The following is an 18360-nucleotide window of genomic DNA, read 5'->3' on the forward strand; positions in this document are numbered from 1 at the left end:
GCAGTTCTGGTCTCCTTCCTATCGGAAAGATGTTGTGAAACTTGAAAGGGTTCAGAAAATATTTACAAGGATGTTGCCAGGGTTGGAGGGTTTGAGCTACAGGGAGAGGCTGAACAGGCTGGGGCTGTTTTCCCTGGAGCGTCAAAGGCTGAGGGGTGACCTTATAGAGGTTAGAAAATTATGAGGGACATGAATAGGATAAATAGACAAAGACTCTTTCCTGGGGTGGGGGAGTCCAGAACTAGAGGGCATAGGTTTAGGGTGAGAGGAGAAAGATTTAAAAGAGACCTAAGAGGCAACTTTTTCACTCAGAGCATGGTACATGTGTGGAATGAGCTGCCAGAGAAAGTGGTGGATGCTGGTCAATTGCAACATTTAAAAGGCATCTGGATGGGTATATGAATAGGAAGGGTTTGGAGGGATATGTGCCGGGTGCTGGCAGGTGGGACTAGATTAGGTTATGATATCTAGTCAGCATGGACGGGTTGGACTGAAGGCTCTGTTTCCATGCTGTACATCTCTATGACTCTATGAAACCATATAGCATGGAGATGATGAGAAATGTCTTCACCCAGAGAGTGGGGAGCCTGTGGAATTCTCTGCCACAGAAAGCATTTGATGCAAAAACATTGGATGTTTACAAGAAGGAGATACAGATAGTTCACTGATGCTCTGCTTCCTGTTGGCCAGCTAATCTGCTCCCTTCCCCCTCACCCACACCATCTGCTTCTATTTTCTGCAATAACTTTTGCAGTCAGCCAACCTTCTATCGATTTATCCAGAGATTAGTGAGTGGGCCCCTAGTTTTGGATTGTGTCGACACTGTCTAACACATCAAAGCAGTTTTAACTATGACAATTAAAGAGGCTTCAGATGGAGTGTAATTGCTTAGGGTAAACCAGGACCCTGGAGGATGGCGTGTGGCAGCGCCTTTTGTATAGAGAGGAAAAAGCTGCAGGAAGATGCAAATCCCAATCACTCTGTGAGACACAACTTCCTTTCCATAATGTCTTTTTGGCTCACAGTTTGATTACCTTGACTCCAACCAGAAGCTCCTCAATTGTTTCCTTCATAACATTTCCTTCCAAATATTTCTTAACATGGTTTACAGGAGAAAACTAATCCTTTCTTTCCAGACTCCTTTGCTGCCTTGGGACATCCAAAAGCATTTATAGACCCAATAACGTGTTTTTTTTTTAATGTCATTCACTGTTGTAATCTGGAACATTCCATCCCATTCCACGGGTGAATGCATGAGAAATATGCTAGCCGCACATCCCATGAAAGAACACAACTAGTTGTGCACAGCAAGATCCCACATATCAACCAGATAATCTGCTTTTCATGATATTGGGTGAAGGATAGCTATTAGCCCATAAGACAGGGATAAATCCCCTGCTGTTGTTTGAACAAGTGCCCATTGCCTTACACCAGCCTGACAGGGCAGGTGGGGTCTCAGATTAACGTTTTGTACAAAAGACTGTACCTGAGGGTGTGGCACTGTCTCAGTCCTGGGCACAGGGAGTGTCAGCCTACATTTTATGCTCGGGTCACAGGGATTTGAGTCAAGAGTGTGGTGCTAGAAAAGCACAGCGTGTCAGGCAGCATCTGAGGAGCAGGAGATTCTATGTTTTGGGCATAAGCTCTTCGTCAGTGAAGAGCTTATCGATTCTCCTGCCGCTCGGATGCTGCCTGACCTGCTGTGCACCACACTCTGGACTCTGATCTCCAGCATCTGCAGTCCTCACTTTCTCCTCAGAGGGATTTAAACACAGCCAACTGAGTTGCAGCTAATGCTGTGCTTCAACTAGAAGAGTTTGCAGTTATATAGTACCTATAAGATGAGGCATTATAAAATAAGACATAACTTTGAGCCACCTGAGGAAATATCAGGGCAAGCGATCAAAAAGCTGAGTTTTTAAAGAGTGTCTTAATGGTGGAGAAAGAGCTGGAAAGGGAGAGAATTCCTGTGTTTCATGCTGAACCTATGACCCCTGAATTAACCCTGGGTGCCTGGTTAACAGCATCCAGTCATGTTATTATATATGCCACCATTTCCCCAGACAAGCTCTGTCTATATCTGGTGGCCATTCAGAGACTTCCATCCTTCCTCTTGGCCATGTCTGTCTAATTAACCTGAGACCTTCCCCCAGTTTTGAAGCTCAATATTTCCAGTTCTGTTCGGAGCAGAGAGAGAGACTCTGGTCCATTTCAGCATTTGTGCTGTACGGAAGCCTTCCCCTACCCACCTTCAGCTCACTCTCTCAATACGAACTTCTTATCCTCTCCCCTTATGTTTTTAATCCAGCTGCCCCTTAAATGTATTAACACTATTTGTTCTATTATAAAATCCCCACAGTGCAGATAAAGGCCATTCAGTTAATTGCATCAGGTTGACCCTCTGAAGAATATTCTACCCTAACCACACCCCCATTTCACCTCGGTTAAGCCACCCAACATTCCCACCCAGTTATAATCTCTTCCAACCTCTTCTGTCAGGCAGAAAGTATATAAGCTTAAACACACGTACCAATAGATTCAGGAACAGCTTCTCCTCCTCTGTTGTTACATTTCCAAATGGACCTCTCAAATTTTAAATTTAATGTTGACCTCGCTCTCTGTGCACCTTCTCTGCAGCTGTAATATTGTATTCCTCAGTCTGTTCTATTGCCCTAATGCACCTTATCTGGTATGATCTCCCTGTAGTGCACAGAAAACAAAACTGTTTAATGTAACAAGGTACATGTGACAATAATAAATTAAGCCTTTGGGATGAAACCAAAGCACCCCACGCACAGAGAGATCATGCAAACTTGACACAGACAGTTACCCATGTCTAGGGTTGAACCCAGGTTCCTGCAGCTGTGAGGCAGAAGTGCAAACCATTATATCACCCTGCATCCTACCCCCACTTGCAGGAGTTTAACAACTTCCAAAGTTCCCTCTAAGCTGTGTAGTTTCACAACCAGTCTGACATTCCGATGATCGGTGTGTTGATGACATTGATTCCTAGTTTCAGAAATCACTGCTGGTTCAGGACATCAAAGGTCTGTGCAGTGTGTGAAAGCAAATTATCAGGAGCACAGACCACACCCTTTACGAGGTCAGGCAGCATCTGGAATGACGAAGGGCTTTTGCCAGAAACATTGATTCTCCTGCTCCTCGGGTGCTGCCAGACCTGCTGTGATTTTCCAGCATCACACTCTCGACTCTAATCTCCAGCATTCGTAGTCCTCACTTTCGACACACTCTTTAGGAGTCCATTCCACATTCTCACCACTCCCTGGCTGAAACGTTTACGACTGAAATTTTATTTAGAAAATTTGCTGGAGAAATTCAGCAGGCTTCGCAGCATTTGTGGAGAGAGGTCAGTGTTAACATTTCAAGTCAGTTCTGGAGAAGATCTGAAACGTTAGCTCTGTTTTCTCTCCACAGGTGCTGCCAGACCTTCTGAGTTTCTCCTGCATTTTGTTTCAGATTTCCAGCATCTGCAGGTTTTTTTTTGTTTTCTGATTATGCCGATGACACATTGGGAAAAGGTTGTCAGAGCTCGTTTCAGTTCCCAATTCCCAATTAGAGTCAGAATCATAGAGCTATACAGCATGGAAACAGAATCTTTGGTCCAACTTGTCCATTTGCCAGTATTTGGCCCAGAAATTAAAGAGTCAGAGAATCACTTATGGCACAGGAGGACATTCAGCCCGTCAGTATTTTATTTTTCTCGCAGAGCAATCCAGCCAGCCCACCTCCTTGTTCAGTTTGGCAATTGTTTCCTTCCAATGTCAATCTCATTTTTCCTTTTTGATTATGTTATTGTGAGACTATAGGGGTATGAATGGAAAGGATGCTGGGAATTGGAAATGTACATTGCGAAGGGTGGGTGTTTGCTACAGTAATTGGGAAAGTGGGAACTTAGAGACAATTTTCACATGATATAGGTTCAATTCCTTTTTCTGATATTCTCATATTCAATGAACAGGTCTCTGAGACTTTCCAGTAGCACCTCATTTGACAGCTGTCTCTGTTTTTAATTCAAAAATATACTTTATTCATAAATAATAAAGAAGTAAGTACAAGTATAAAACAACTCTGTACAGACTTTGCAGAAAGTACAATGGAATTTTGACATTTCACATTAGAGTTTCAATTCAGTTGAACAAAAAAGGCATTTTCAAAATGTGAAAGGAAACTATTAACATTCCCATTCAGGCTGAAAGGGGATCTCAAAATATAATTCATTATAGCTTGGTGGAAAAGCATGCAGTCTTGTCCCTAACACTGGATTAAAAATGTGGTGCTGGAAAGGCGCAGCAGGTCAGGCAGCATCCAAGGAGCAGTAGAATCGACGTTTCGGGCATGAGCCCTTCTTCATGAATCATGCCCAAAACGTCAATTCTCCTGCTCCTAGTATGCTGCCTGACCTGCTGCGCTTTTCCAGCAACACATTTTCAGCTCTGATCTCCAGCATCTGCAGTCCTCACTTTCTCCCAATACTGGATTCCCAGGTTCAATCCTTGCAGAGTTTGTAAAAACCAACTTGCTTTCTGTCCCAACAGGAGAGCGCCATCAGTCAGTTCTGGCTGCTGCAGAAAGAAAAAATCGCTTTGGAAGGTAAGTGCGTGAACAATGAATATTCACTCGTTCTATAAATTCCCACATGTTTAAGTACATGTGGTTTGCAGCCTTATATTTACATATTTGCTCATGAACCCGTTGGTTCTTTCCTCGATGAATTAAACTTTTGGACTCTCCTAGTCTCTGGCATGTGTTCTCCTTACCTAATCTACCAAAAATATAAAAAAGTTTGAATGTCAGGTTCCACCTTCATCTTCCCTTCTCTAAAACAAAGGCAATGTCTCCAGTCTCTTGACACAGCTGACCTCACACATCCTGGTATAATGCTGGTAAACTGTGCACTCTCTCGTATGACCACTTATCTTTGCTGAAATCCAGAGTTTGACACAGGGAGCCATACCCAGTTTAAAAGCTAGGGCTGAAATGTTGCAAATTCCACTCAGCCAACCCCCTAGAATTTACACAATCAAATAAAACTAGATTGGAAATTGAGAACACTCCGGACCCACAAAGTGTAAACCAGGAACTGTCCTCATGTGCAGGGTCAGCACACAGCACTCCCTCAGTACCGCACTGACATGTCAGCCTTGAGTTTTGTGCTCACGCTATGGTCAAAATTGAGGACTTTTTAAGTGAAAATAACATTCACCCTGGAGAAGGGAAAACCAGGGAACTATAGACTAGTGAGCCTGATATTGATGGTGGGCAAGTTGTTGGAGGGAATCCTGAGGGACAGAATATACATGTATTTGGAAAGGCAAGGACTGATTAGATTAGATTCCCTACAGTGTGGAAACAGGCCCTTCGGCCCAACCGGTCCACACCGACCCTCCGAAGAGTAACCCAACCAGACCCGCTTAGAACATAGAACATAGAACATAGAACATAGAACAATACAGCACAGAACAGGCCCTTTGTCTCTGTTTCTCTCTCCCTCTCCCTCTCCCTCTCTCCCTTCCTCCCTCTGCCCATTTCTCCCTCCTGTGTGTCTGGAGTGGTACCTGACCAGTTCAAGATGGCCACTCCCATCCCGAACGGAGTTCCTAATGGCCACTGTGAAGACTCCCAATATTTTTTTTCAGTTGATTGGATTCTAATTTAGGACTCTACCTCCATCTCCTCCCCTCCGGTTACCCAGCAGGGAGGAAGGGAGACAGGGGGAAAGAGGGACAGGTTCGAAGCCAATCCAGCGACGAAACCACTAGGCCGGATCTGCCTCTCTCTCTCTGTCCTTCGCTCCGTAAGAGTTTTCTCTCAAAGTTCCAGTCAGATGGCCTTCAGATCTCAAATCCCAGACTCCCTCCCCCTCCCCCAAATAACAGAAAATAGAAGCACTTGGCCTACTGTGCCCGTGCAACACAGTCGCCCTGCTCACCCCGCAACCCCTCACCCACCCCACCTCTTTGGTCCCTTCAGGACTAAGTCCAACTCCTTCTGGGGAAAACAGCCCACGTTCCAGCCCCTGGGACTTTCTGGGCCCGACAATCCCCAGAGGCTCCCCTCTATCTCTGTCTGTCCCTCTCCCTGCTGGTTAATCCTGCATCCTGCGTCTGGGGCAAGCAGTAGGGGCCTGGTCTGAGGCCTAGACTGAGACCTGGTCTGAGGCCTAGACTGAAGCCTGGTCTGAGGCCTAGACTGAGGCTTGGTGTGAGGCCTAGCCTGAGGTTTAGTCTGAGGCCTAGTCTGGCCCTGGTCTGAGGTCTAGAGTGAGGCCTGGTCTGAGGCCTAGACTGAAGTCTGGTCTGGGCCTGGTCTGAGGCCTAGACTGAGGCTTGGTCTGAGGCCTAGCCTGAGGTTTAGTCTGAGGCCTAGTCTGGGCCTGGTCTGAGGTCTAGAGTGAGGCCTAGACTGTGGCCTGCTCTGAGACTGAGACTGAGGCCTGGTCTGAGGTCTAGAGTGAGGCCTAGACTACAGCCTGGACTGAGGCCTAGACTGCAGTCTGCTCTGAGACTGAGACTGAGTCCTGGTGTGGGGTTTAGTCTGAGGCCTGGTCTGAGGCTGAGACTGAGGCCTGGTCGGAGGCCTAGTGTGAGGTTTAGTCTGAGGCCTAGTCTGAGGCCTAGCTGATCTGGGAGGTGGGGTAGTGGTGAAGAATGTGTTTCTCCCCATCTCAGTCCCATCCTGTCCCCTTTGGTCTGTGACCCTACCCCCCTCCCCGCCCCACCAACTGGGATCTGGACTTCACCCATCCACCTCTCCTCCCCCACCCCCCGGACATTGGGAATATCCTTTCCCCGTTGGATACCACAGGTTAGGCTGGGGGCAATTTGATCTCACAGAGTCACACAGAGTGCTACAGCGCGGAGACAGGCCCCTCGCTGCAAATCAGTCCACGCCGACCAAAATGGCCGTCCGCGCGAACCCCATGTCCCTACACTTGGCCCATATCCTTTCTTATCCAAATGCCCTTGAAATGTCGTTAATGTGCCCACCTCAACCACTTCCCCTGGCAGCTCATTCCACCCTCTGGGTAAAAAAAAGTTGCCCCTCAGGTTCCCTTTTATTCTTTCCCCTCTCACCTCAAACTGATGCCCTCTCGTCCTCGATTCCCCCACCCTGGGAAGACGACTGAGTGCGTTCACCCTATCCATGCCTCTCCTGATCTTACCCACCTCTATAAGGTCCCTCCCTCAGTCTCCTGTGCGAAAGAAAATAGTCCTGACTTGTCCAACCTCTCCCTAACGTTCAGACCAGGCAACGTCCTTGGAAATTCCTTCCGCACACTTTCCAGTTTAATAACACCCTTCTGATAGCAAGGGGACCAACACTGAACACCATACTCCAAGTCTGGCCTCACCAAAGTCCTGTCCAACTGCAACATAACTTCCCAACGTCTACACTCAGTGCCCTGACTGATGAAGGCCAGTGGGCCAAAAGCCTTCCTCACTGCCCTGTCCACCTGGGACTCCACTTTGAGAGAACCCTGCACCCGTACCCCAAGCTCCCTCTGTTCCACTACACTCTTTAACACCCTACCATTCACCATGAAACCCCTGCCTTGATTTGACTTTCCAAAATGCAAGGCCTCACACGTATCGATATTAAACTCCATTCGCCATTTCTCGGCCCACTTCCCCAGCTGGTCAGGGTCTTGATGCAATCTCTGAGCACCTTCCTCACTGTCCACGATACTGTCTATTTTAGTGTCATCAGCAAACTTACTAATCACACCTTGTACATTCTCATCCAAATCATTGATCTAGATAACACACAGCAAGAGGTCAGCCTGAGGCCTAGTCTGAGGCCTAGTCAGCAATGGGCCCAGCACTGACCCCTGAGATACTCCACCAGTCACAGGCCTCCAGTCCGATAAACATCCTCCTACTACTACCCTCTGCTTCCTACCATCAAGCCAATTTCATATCCACATTGCCAGCTCCCTCTGGATTCCACGCCATCTAACATTCCAGAACAGCTTACCGTGTGGAACCTTATCACACCTGACTGGAATCCACATAGACAACGTCTACCACTACAGGACAATGTAGCATGGCCAATCCACCCTAACCTGCACATCCCGGGGCACTACGGGACAATTTAGCATGGCCAATTGAGTTTTTTGAAGAAGTAACAAAAAGGATTGATGAGGGCAGAGCGGTGGACGTGATCTATATGGATTTCAGTAAGGCATTTGACAAAGTTCCTCATGGGAGACTGGTTAGCAAGGTTAGATCACATGGAAGACAGGGAGAACTAGCCATTTAGAAACAGAACTGGCTCAAAGGTAGAAGACAGAAGGTGGTGGTGGAGGGTTGTTTTTCAGACTGGAGGCCTGTGACCAGTGGAGTGCCACAAGGATCGGTGCTGGGTCCACTACTTTTCTTCATTTGTATAAATGATTTGGATGTGAGCATAAGAGGTATTGTTAGTAAGTTTGCAGATGACACCAAAATTGGAGGTGTAGTGGACAACGAAGAAAGTTACCTCAGAGAACCACAGGATCTTGATCAGATGGGCCAATGGGCTGAGAAATGGCAGATGGAGTTTAATTTAGATAAATGTGAGATGCTGCATTTTGGAAAAGCAAATCAGAGCTGGGCCTATACACTGAATGGTGAGGTTCTAGGGAGTGATGCTGAACAAAGAGACCTTGGAGTGCAGGTTCATAGCTCCTTGAAAGTAGAGTCGCAGGTAGATAGGATAGTGAAGAAGGTGTTTGGTATGCTTTCCTTTATTAGCCAGAGCATTGAAGAAAGTTACCTCAGAGAACCACAGATCTTGATCAGATGGGCCAATGGGCTGAGAAGTGACAGATGGAGTTTACTTTAGATAAAGAGAGTTGGGAGGTCATGTTGCAGCTCTATAGAACATTGACAGTCATCCATGCTGTGTATCTCTCTGACTCTATGACTCTAAATGTGAAATGATAAATTTGAGGACATCAAACACAATAAAAGAACGTACAATTGATGGGAAAATAGTGAAAGTAAAAAATACAGGAGATCACAGTGGGGTGTGGCAGCATCAACGGAGGAAGAGCAAGTTGACAGTCCAGATTCCAGCATCTGCAGTAACTTGCTCCTACACTGATAAGAGAGCACTTGGGAGGTGTCGAGATAGTAACGGACCTGGCAGTGAATGTGCACACATTCCTGAAGTGAGCAGGACAGACCATTAACGTGATTAGGGTGGATTTGAAATCCTTTCCTTTATTATCCAAGGAATTGAATATGTGAGCACAGGGAACTAGAGATTCTGCAGGAACTGTATAAATCATCAGTTAGGTCATAACTTGAGTACTGTGTGCCGTTCTGGTCGCGTTATTACAAAAAGGATTAATTGCTTTGAAAAGCTACAGAGGAGATGTACAAGGATGTTGTCAGGGCTGACATTATCCAGATATGAGAAAAGAGAGTGTGGTGCTGGAAAAGCATAGCAGGAGAGGATTAGGAGAGTCAATGTTTTGGGCATAAGCCCATTCCTGATGAAGGGTTCCTCGGATGCTGCCTGACCTGCTGTGCTTTTCCAGCACCACACTCTCAACCCTGAGCTCCAACATCTGCCATCCTCACTTTCTCCAAGCTTTAAGAGAAGGTTGGTTCGACTGGGAGTTGCTCTCCTTGGAAGAGAGGTTGCTGAGGAGACATCTGACTCAGGTGTACACAACTGTGAGGGGCATGGATAGAATGGACGGGAAGGACCTAGTTACCTTAGCAGGGGTGGTCAGTGGGGGGGGTACACACTGCTGCCACTGTGTATTGGTGGTGGTGGGAGTGGAAGTTGAAGCTCCTAGGTCATACCAATTAGGCAGACTGCTTCATCCTGGATGGTGTCCACTTGACCACCATCTACAAGGCACAAATCAGAAGTGAAATGGAATACTACCCACTCGCCTGGATGGCTCCAACAACGTTCAAGAAGCTTGACACCATCCAGGCCAATAACAACAAAAAGAGAACTGCAGATGCTAGAAATCTGAAACAAAAACAGAAATTGCCAGAGAGACTCAGCAGGTCTGGCAGCATCTGTGGGGAGAAATCAGTGTTAACGTTTTGAGTCCAGTAAGTCTTCAACAAAACTCTTTCTCCGGTATATTGATTACATTATCAGTGCTGCCTGCCTCTCTTGTCTGAAATTGGAAAATTTTATCAATTGCATTTTTCAGATTGCCCTGGATGTCTCAAAGTGCTGTGTGGCCAAAGAGATATAGGTCAGGTATCCATTATCTGTACATCCAAAAATGACAAATACCTAAAAACCAAATGTCTCTTAAGAAGCAGACAAGAACAGTCTGATAGTCACATTCAGTTTGGGTTCCTTTGGAATAAAACTTGCCTTTTGCCCAAACAGATTCAGATAGACCTAAAAATGAAGATTTTTCCAAAGGGCCACACTCTCAATGGCTACAGATCTAATCAGGCCTTTCGGAAAATAAATTGGAGCCAAATTAATTGCAGTGGACCCAAAAACTGAAAATATCCTTTGTCTGAAAACCCAGCCCTGAGGTTTTTGGATAAAGGATTCCCGAGCTGTCCTTGTGATATACCGTCACTGTTCTAATGTAAGAAATACAGCAGTCAATTTGCATACAGCATGCTCCCATAAACAGTAATCAGCATCAGATTAAATGAGGTTGTTTGAAGATTAAATATTGGCCAGAACACCCGAGATAACACCCCTCTCCTGCTCCTCTTCAAACAAGTGACTAAAGATCATTTACATATGGCCAGTCACATTAGGCTTTGGTTTAACATTATATCTGTAAGACAGCACCAGCCAACAGTGCAGCACTCCCTTTATTGTATGGGAGCATAAGCCTTAACTGTTTTGTGCTATAAGTAAGGGTCAATCCACAGGAGCACCTGCTGCTCCCAGTCACCAGGGGTTAATGGATTTGGGGTGGGATTTCCAATTCCTGGTGCCCAGTCTATCCCTGGGGTTCAGCCAATGACAAGACCCTGCTCAGCTGACAATTTTGTACTTTGTCACTGCAAGGACAGCAATTACACCAAACGTCCCAAGGTGCTTCATAGCAGGAGAGTCACGATTGATGCTGATCCAGGTGCTAGGACATGAGGAGTGATGGTCCACAGCTCAGTCTAAAGGGTGGGTGCTAAGCAACAAATTGCAGCAAATGGGGAAAGTGTGAAAAATCAAGTTGCAGAGAGCTGACACAGATTCAGTGGGCTGAATGGCCTCCTTCTATGATGGTCGATTCTGTGCTTCCTTGCCACCAGGTCATAAAATCAGACTGGAGCAACAACTGGCAACACTGAAACAACAGCTGGGAGACTGCTACAATCTTGCAGAACTGCAGAAGCGTTTGGGCTGCAGGTAAGAACCTATCAATGGAGTGTTCCTCCTTACTCTTGGTGTTAGATTTACTTTTAAGTAATTGGAGAGACATTTTGCAAGTGTCTGTTCTGTTGCGTGAACTACTGCGTCCCAATTTTCCTCTTGTCTGGCCTTTCCTTTGCCACAGTTAATGTGATACTCCTGCTGTCGCCAATGAGTGGAGGGAGAAACAAGTGTCAGCATTTACATGGAGTGAGTGGCAGACTAAAGGAAGGTTCACTCAGCTGATCCTGGGTATGGAGGCACTGAGTTAGGAAGAGAAGTTAACCTAGTTGGGCCTGTACTCATTGGAACTTAGAAGAATGAGAGGTGACCTTATTGAAACAAGTAAGATTCTTAGGGGCTTTGAGGGTCAATGTGGAAAGGTTGTTATCCCTTGTAGGAGAGCCTAGGACCAGAGGGCATCGTCTCTGAACAAGGAGTCACACATTTCAGACAGAGATAAGGAGGAATTTCTACTCTGAGAGAGAAGTGATTCTGTAGAATTCTTACTGCAGAGGGCTGTTGAGGCTGAGTTAATTAATACGCTTATTCTGAGCTGGATAGATTTTTAATCAGGGCAATTATCACGATTCAAGCTGTTCCAGCTGTAACCTGGGAGAGGGCTGTAACACATTCCCCCCTCTCCCCCAACACTTCCTACCAAATAACTCGCTATAGCTCTGCTGGTATGATACACTGAGTTAGTAGCTGTTACCCTGGGCTGGAGTCCTCTGCCCTCACTGAATCTGAATGTTTCCTTCTTTCTACCCCCTTGGCCTGACACTCTAGGAAGTCATTCCTTTCATAGAGTCATAGAGGTATGCAGCATGGAAACAAACCCTTCGGTCCAACTTGTCCATGCTAACTAGATATCCTAACCCAATCTAGTCCCACTTGCCAGCATTTGGTCCATATCCCTCTAAACCTTTCCTATTCACATATCCAACCAGAAGCTTTTTAAATGTTGTAATTGTACCAGTCTCCACTTCCTCTGGCAGCTCATTCCATACACGTACCACCCTCTGCTTGAAACAATTTCCCCTCAGGTCCCTTTTAAATGTTTCCACTCTTACCCTAAACCTATGCCCTCTAGTTCTGGACTCCCCCATCCCAAGGGAAATGACCTTGTCTACTTACCCTGTCCATGCCCCTATAAGGTCACTGCTCTTGCCCTCTCTCCTCAGCCCCTCAAAGACTCTCCTCCAAGTAGCCACTTCTTTTGTGTTTCATCCCTGAAAGTGAGCACATACCAGCTATTCCTCCACAGAGGCATCACAGTCCAGATTGATCTTCTTTACCTGGAACACATGTACACGTTACACACAGGAATAATGGGACACCAATTAGAAACAGGAGCCCTGAATATGAACCTTAGAACCAGGAGCAGGAGGAGGCCATTCAGCCCCTCGAGCCTGCTCTGTCACTCAGTAGAATCAGGACTGATCTGGAAAAGGATAGCTTAGATCTAAAAGTTGAAGTTCTAAATTAGAGGAAGGCCAATTTTGACAGTATTAGGCAAGAACTTTCAAAAGCTGATTGGGCGCAGGTGTTCGCAGGTAAAGGGATGGCTGGAAAATGGGAAGCCTTCAGAAAAGAGATAACGAGAATCCAGAGAAAGTATATTCCTGTTAGGGAGAAAGGAAAGGTTGGTAGATGTCGGGACTGATGGATGACTAAAGATATTGAAGGTTTGGTTAAGAAAAAGAAGGAAACATAAGTCAGGTATAGACAGGATAGATCAAGTGAATCCTCAGAAGAGTATAAAGGCAGTAGGAGATTACTTAAGAGTGAAATCTGGAGGGAAAAAAGGGGACATGAAATAGCTTTGGCAAATAGAATTAAGAAGAATCCAAAGGGTGTTTACAAATATATTAAGGACAAAAGGGTAACTGGGGAGAGAATAGGGCCCCTCAAAGAACAGCAAGGTGGCCTTTGTGTGGAGCCACAGAAAATGGAGCAGATACTAAACGAATGTTTTGCATCAGTATTTACTGTGGAAAAGGATATGGAAGATATAGAATGTAGGGAAATAGATGGTGACATCTTGAAAAATGTCCATATTACAGAGGAGGAAGTGCTGGATGTCTTGAAACACATAAAGGTGGATAAACCCCCAGGACCTGATCAGGGGTACCCTAGAAGTCTGTGGGAAGCCAGGGAAGTGATTGCTGGGCCTCTTACTGAGATATTTGTATCATCGATAGTCACAGGTGAGGTGCCGGAAGACTGGAGGTTGGCAAACGTGGTGACACTGTTCTATATGGACTTCAGTAAGGTGTTCGACAAGGTTCCTGATGGGAGACTGGTAAGCAAGGTTAGATCTCATGGAATACAAGGAGAACTAGCATTTGAGTACAGAACTGGTTCAAAGATAGAAGAGAGAGAGTGGTGTTGGAAGGTTGTTTTTCAGACTGGAAGCCTATGACCAGTGGAGTGCCACAAGGATCGGTGCTGGGTCCACTACTTTTCATCATTTATATAAATGATTTGGAGGTGAGCATAAGAGGTATAGTTAGTAAGTTTGCAGATGACACCAAAATTGGAGGTGTAGTGGACAGTGAAGAAGGTTACCTCAGATTACAATGGAATCTTGATCGGATGGGCCAATGGGCTGAGAAGTGGCAAATAGAGTTTAATTCAGATAAATGTGAGGTACTGCATTTTGGGAAAGCAAATCTTAGCAGGACTTATATACTTAATGGTAAGGTCCTCAGGAGTGTTGCTGAACAAAGAGACCTTGGAGTGCAGATCCATAGCTCCTTGAAAGTGGAGTTGCAGGTAGATAGGATAGTGAAGAAGTCGTTTGGTATGCTTTGACAAAGGGTCAGTTACACTCGAAACGTCAGCTCTTTTTTCTACTTACAAATGCTGCCAGACATGCTGAGATTTTCCAGCATTTTCTCTTTTCGTTTAGTATGCTTTTCTTTATTGGTCAGAGTATTGAGTACAGGAGTTGGGAGGTCATGTTGCGGCTGTCCAGGACATTGGTTAGACCACTTTTCAAATATTGCGTGAAATTCTGGTCTCTTTCCTATCAGAAGGATGTTGTGAAACTTGAAAGGGTTCAGAAAAGATTTACAAGGAAGCTGCCAAGGTTGGAGGATTTGAGCTATAGGGAGAGGTTGAAAAGGCTGGGGCTGTTTTCCCTGGGGTGAGGGGTGACCTTATAGAAGTTTATAAAATCATGAGGGGCATGGATAGGGTAAATAGACAAAATCTTTTTCCTCGGGTGGGGGAGTCCAGAACTAGAGGGCATATGTTTCGGGTGAGAGGGGAAAGATATAAAAGAGACCTAAGAGGCAACCTTTTCAAACAGAGGGTGGTACGTGTATGGAATGAGCTGCCTGAGGAAGTGGTGGAGGCTGGTATAATTGCAACATTTAAAAGGCATCTGGATAGGTATATGAATAGGAAGGGTTTGGAGGGATATGGGCCAGGTGCTGGCAGGTGGGACTAGATTGGGTTGGGATATCTGGTCGGCATGGACAGATTGGACCGAAGGGTCTGTTTCCATGCTGTACATCTCTATGACTCTATAACTCCAGGTTCCTGACCTCTCTCCAAAATCCTTCAACCTGTTAGTAATTAAACATCTATCTATCCCATCCTTAAATTTATCCAGTGTTCCAGCATCTACTGTACTCTGGGGAGTGAATTCCACAGATTCACAACCCTTTGGCAGAAGTCATTTTTCCCTATCTCTGTTTTAAATCTGATATCCCTTATCCCAAAACTCTGGTCTCTTATTGTAAAAAAAGAAAGATGCCGGAAATCAGAAATTTCTGGCAAAGCTCTGGCAGCATCTGTAAAGATTAGATTCCCTACTGTGTGGAAACAGTCCCTTTGGCCCAACAACTCCACACTGACCCTCCAAAGAGTAACCCACCCAGACCCTTTCCCTCTGACTAATGCACCTATCACTATGGGCAATTTGACATGGCAAATTCACCTGACCTGCACATCTTTGGACTGTGGGAGGAAACCAGAGCACCCAGAGGAAACCCACACAGACACAGGGAGAATGTGCAAACTCCACACAGACAGTCACCCGAGGCTGGAATCGAACTTGGGTCCCTGGCGTTGTGAGGCAGCAGTGCTGCCCTAGAGAAAGCAGAGTCAACGTTTCAAGTCCAGTGATCCTTCTTCAATCATTAGCTCTGTTTTCTCTGTTTTTGTCCCATCACCCAGCAATAGCCAAAGAAATATGGATGGATGTGGAGGTGGGGGATATGAATGGAGGAACTCTGTTTAATTTCAGGTCCAGAGTTGGGAGAGAAATCGGAAACGCAATGGGATTGGATAATGAGGTAGAATGGGTGAATGGGATAAGTGAGTGATGTAGTGAGAAAAGAGCAGGATGGAATGCTGGGAATAGGTGTTATCATGAGAAAAGCAACCAGATTGGAAGTTGATTTAGGGCCCTGGGTGCCATGGGCAAGGCACTATTCATTTCTTATCCCTAATTACCAACAGCCCAAAACCAGAGTGCTGTTCAGACCCAGACAAGTTCACATTCCCCGAGAACTTGAGTGAGCTGAGTGTAAATGGATAGGATTGAGTGGAAATTTCTGATGGAGCGTGTGAAACCACTTTGTAGCATAAGGGTATAACCCAGGGTGAGCATCGGAATTGAGCAGGCTTTCAAATGATCTGAAACAGGCAAAAATAAATGAAAGATAAAAATGTTTCTGTTTTACAGAATGACAGGGTAGATGGAATGAAGACAGATGGAGTGGATGGAGAACATTGGAACCTTGGACAGTTAGGGAACACCATCCCATAACCCTACAGCTACATTCAATGTAAACCTGACATGCTCATCTACCTCATTGGTAGACAAAGTTAATTGAGACCCCTTGTGTAGACAACAGTCCCCATTATCACAAACAATGTCACTTTTGAGTCAAGATTAGAGTGGTGCTGGAAAAGCACAGCAGGTCAGGCAGCATCTGAGGAACAGGAAAATCGATGTTTTGGGCAAAAGCCCTTCAGCAGGAAGCTCTTCCTGCTCCCCGGATGCTGTCTGACCTGCTGTGCTTTACCAGCACCACTCTAACCTTGATTCTGATCTTCAGCTTTTCAGTACCCACTTCTGCTGAATGTAACTATTGAGTGGAGTGAGAAGGAAAGGGTCCAGGAATGATTGCTTTGAGTAGACTGTTTTTGAATCTTGAACATTTTACCCCAAAGAGTTATTGAGACAGAAATCATTGCATCATTTGAGTGAAAATTATTTGATATAAAAGCAAATATCAAACCATGAAGGTTAGGGGATTAGTTAGGGATTAATAGATGGTTATGGAGAGTGATCCATGGGATTAATTAGGGATTAATAGATGGTTATGGAGAGAAACCCATGGGATTAGTTAGGGATTAATAGATGGTTATGGAGAGTGATCCATGGGATTAGTTAGGGATTAATAGATGGTTATGGAGAGTGATCCATGGGATTTATTAGGGATTAATAGATGGTTATGGAGAGTGATCCATGGGATTAGTTAGGGATTAATAGACGTTTATGGAGAGAGACCCGTGGGATTAGTTAGGGATTAATAGACGGTTATGGAGAGAGACCCGTGGGATTAGTTAGGGATTAATAGACGGTTATGGAGAGAGATCCTTGGGATTAGTTAGGGATTAATAGACGGTTATGGAGAGAGACCCGTGGGATTAGTTAGGGATTAATAGACGGTTATGGAGAGAGACCCGTGGGATTAATTAGGGATTAATAGATGGTTATGGAGAGAGACCCGTGGGATTAGTTAGGGATTAATAGATGGTTATGGAGAGAGACCCGTGGGATTAGTTAGGGATTAATAAATGGTTATGGAGAGCGACCCTTGAAATTAGTTATGGATTGATACAGGACAATGGGAACACCACTGGACAGGGGCATTAGTTTAGGGAATAGTATGGGATTAAGGGGAGAGCCTGGGGAAATGAGATTAGTTATGAGATTGATACAGGACAATGGGGAGAGATCAGAGCTTTGGGGAAACAGAGCAGGGTATTGGGATATTTTTGTGATTGATACAGGGCTAAGGGTAGAGCATGGGTCACCAGGATCAGTTTGGGATTGATAAAGGGCAATGGCGAGATAGAGCAGGGCAGTGTAATTTGTTGGAGTATTGACACAGGGCTATGGGCAGAGCATAGAGCAGTGGGATCAGTTTAGGGATTCATACAGTGTAATAAGGAGAGAGCAGGACGGTGGAATTAGTTTAGGAATTGATCTAATATGCGTCCAGCAAAACTACAATAAATTAAAATATTGTGCAGTGCTAGAAAAATGACTGGTTCCCAGGAACTCTCCTGTGTTAATGATTCAGCTTATTTCCTGCAGCTTTCCTGACTCACTGTCAGGTATTGGAAGTTTAATTTAGGATTTGCCCACCAGTGAGACCACGCAGATATAACCTTCTCTTCCAAGCCTTGCAGTCATGAAATCCAATAGATAAGAAATCTAACCAGAGTAGTTTTGTTTGGGTAATATTAGATTGGAGAAAGTGAGGGCTGCAGATGCTAGAGATCAGAGCTGAAAATGTGTTGCTGGAAAAGCGCAGCAGGTCAGGCAGCATCCAAGGAACAGGAGAATTGCTGTTTCGGGCATAAGCCCTTCCTGAAGAAGGGCTTATGCCCGAAACGGCAATTCTCCTGTTCCTTGGATGCTGCCTGACCTGCTGCGCTTTTCCAGCAACACATTTTCAGCTCTAATATTAGATTGGCAGAGTTCAGTGCTACCTCAGATCCTGGGGTTATAGCTATGTGGGAGATGCCTGGTATAAATGGTTTGTTTCAGATAAGGCTTCATTGCAGAAGCAGAATTTGGTAAAGGCTGGTCTGAGTAATGATCAGTATAACTGGATTCGTGTGTGTGTGTGTGTGTGGTGTTAGTGACTGTGTGTGTGGGGGGCAGTGTGATTGTGTGTGTGTTGGTGTGACTGTGGGTGTGAGTGTGACTGTACATCAATATAATTGTTTTCATTATATTTTCCTCCATGTATTTGG

General features: G+C 45.3%; 1 protein-coding gene across 1 annotated transcript in view; it reads left to right on the top strand.

Moving 5' to 3' along the window:
* The window catches only part of LOC122565479, a 23003-nt gene extending 6692 nt beyond the window's left edge, over positions 1-16311 (top strand). Inside the window, exons 2-4 of the mRNA XM_043721498.1 lie at positions 4557-4611; positions 11253-11349; positions 16052-16311. Of these exons, the coding sequence (XP_043577433.1) occupies positions 4557-4611; positions 11253-11349; positions 16052-16064 (165 nt within the window). The 3' untranslated portion in view covers positions 16065-16311. The remainder of the gene's footprint in view (positions 1-4556; positions 4612-11252; positions 11350-16051) is intronic.
* The last annotated feature ends 2049 nt before the right edge of the window (positions 16312-18360 follow it).

The sequence above is a fragment of the Chiloscyllium plagiosum genome, chromosome 31, assembly GCF_004010195.1.
Source record: "Chiloscyllium plagiosum isolate BGI_BamShark_2017 chromosome 31, ASM401019v2, whole genome shotgun sequence".
Lineage (NCBI taxonomy): Eukaryota > Metazoa > Chordata > Chondrichthyes > Orectolobiformes > Hemiscylliidae > Chiloscyllium > Chiloscyllium plagiosum.